Source organism: Crocuta crocuta, unplaced genomic scaffold (assembly GCF_008692635.1).
Source record: "Crocuta crocuta isolate KB4526 unplaced genomic scaffold, BGI_CrCroc_1.0 scaffold337, whole genome shotgun sequence".
Taxonomy (NCBI): domain Eukaryota; kingdom Metazoa; phylum Chordata; class Mammalia; order Carnivora; family Hyaenidae; genus Crocuta; species Crocuta crocuta.
The window spans coordinates 5176194-5177748 of record NW_027528873.1 but is presented as its reverse complement, the minus strand read 5'-3'; the positions used below and the strand labels follow the sequence as shown (position 1 = coordinate 5177748).

The 1555-nt window shown below is 60.7% G+C and overlaps 1 protein-coding gene across 1 annotated transcript in view; it reads left to right on the top strand.

The window, feature by feature from the left end:
- Positions 1 to 1421, top strand: part of PAQR9 (progestin and adipoQ receptor family member 9) — a 2297-nt gene extending 876 nt beyond the window's left edge. The window contains exon 2 of the mRNA XM_077756663.1: positions 98 to 1421. Coding sequence (XP_077612789.1) covers positions 252 to 1385 — 1134 coding nt within the window. The 5' untranslated portion in view covers positions 98 to 251 and the 3' untranslated portion in view covers positions 1386 to 1421. The remainder of the gene's footprint in view (positions 1 to 97) is intronic.
- Positions 1422 to 1555: the final 134 nt, after the last annotated feature.

The following is a 1555-nucleotide window of genomic DNA, read 5'->3' as shown; positions in this document are numbered from 1 at the left end:
TAGCAGGGAGCCTGGCCAGGGGGCCGCCGAGCCCGCAGGCTCCTGCCAATCGCTGCGCTGCTTATAACCTGATTATTACATTTATTTATTTTTTGAGGAACGACTGCTCAGAATAAGGTCTTCTCTTGAATCTGAAGCGACGCCCCCGGCGCGTGCACAAAGGCTCCGACGGCGGCCGGCGGGGACTGCCGAGCGCGCGGGAGCCGGCGCCAGAGGTCGCTTGTGCGCGACCTAGCCAAGCCCCAGGCACCATGCCGCGGCGCCTGCAGCCCCAGGGCTCTGGCACAAAGGGCCCGCCTGCCACAACCGCGGCGGCCTCGGAGACCGCCTCGCGTCCCCACCCCTCTGCCTCCGGGGACCCCCCAGCCTCGGCCAAGCCGCTGCTGCGCTGGGACGAAGTGCCCGACGACTTCGTGGAGTGCTTCATCCTGTCGGGCTACCGGCGGCTGCCATGCACGGCGCAGGAGTGCCTGGCCTCGGTGCTGAAGCCTACCAATGAGACGCTCAACTTCTGGACGCACTTCATCCCGCTACTGCTGTTCCTGAGCAAGTTCTGCCGCCTGTTTTTCCTGAGCGGCCAGGACGTGCCCTTCCATCACCCGTGGCTGCTGCCGCTGTGGTGCTATGCGTCGGGGGTGCTGCTAACCTTCGCCATGAGCTGCACGGCGCACGTGTTCAGCTGCTTGTCGCTGCGCCTGCGCGCTGCCTTCTTCTACCTGGACTACGCGTCCATCAGCTACTATGGCTTCGGCAGCACGGTGGCCTACTACTACTACTTGCTGCCGGGCCTGAGCTTGTTGGACGCCAGAGTGATGACACCGTATGTGCAGCAGCGCCTGGGCTGGCACGTGGACTGCACGCGCCTCATTGCCGCCTACCGCGCGCTCGTGCTGCCCGTGGCCTTCGTGCTGGCTGTGGCCTGCACAGTGGCCTGCTGCAAGAGCCGCACAGACTGGTGCTCTTACCCGTTCGCGCTTCGCACTTTTGTCTTTGTCATGCCACTCAGCATGGCCTGCCCCATCATGCTCGAGAGCTGGCTCTTTGACCTGCGCGGTGAGAACCCCACGCTCTTCGTGCACTTCTATCGTCGCTACTTCTGGCTAGTGGTGGCCGCCTTCTTCAATGTGAGCAAGATCCCCGAGCGCATCCAGCCAGGCCTTTTCGACATCATTGGCCACAGCCACCAGCTCTTCCACATATTTACTTTCCTCAGCATCTATGACCAGGTGTACTACGTTGAGGAAGGCCTGCGCCAATTCCTCAAGGCGCCACCTGCTGCACCCACTTTTTCTGGCACAGTGGGCTACATGCTACTGCTGGTGGTCTGTCTGGGGCTGGTCATCAAGAAGTTCCTAAACAACTCCGAAATCTGCAGTAAAAAGTGAGCCTTCGCCTTGGAGGAGGCCGCTGGTTTGCCCACCTCTTTGTTTGCAGTTTCTGTTGTTGCTATTGTTCGTTTGTTTTCAAGTTTTGTTGTGTTTCCTTCTTTGCTCATGGAAGGTGCTGCAAAACTGCAGGGAAAAAGTCCAGTGTGAGAAGGGGGGGGGGAGGGGGA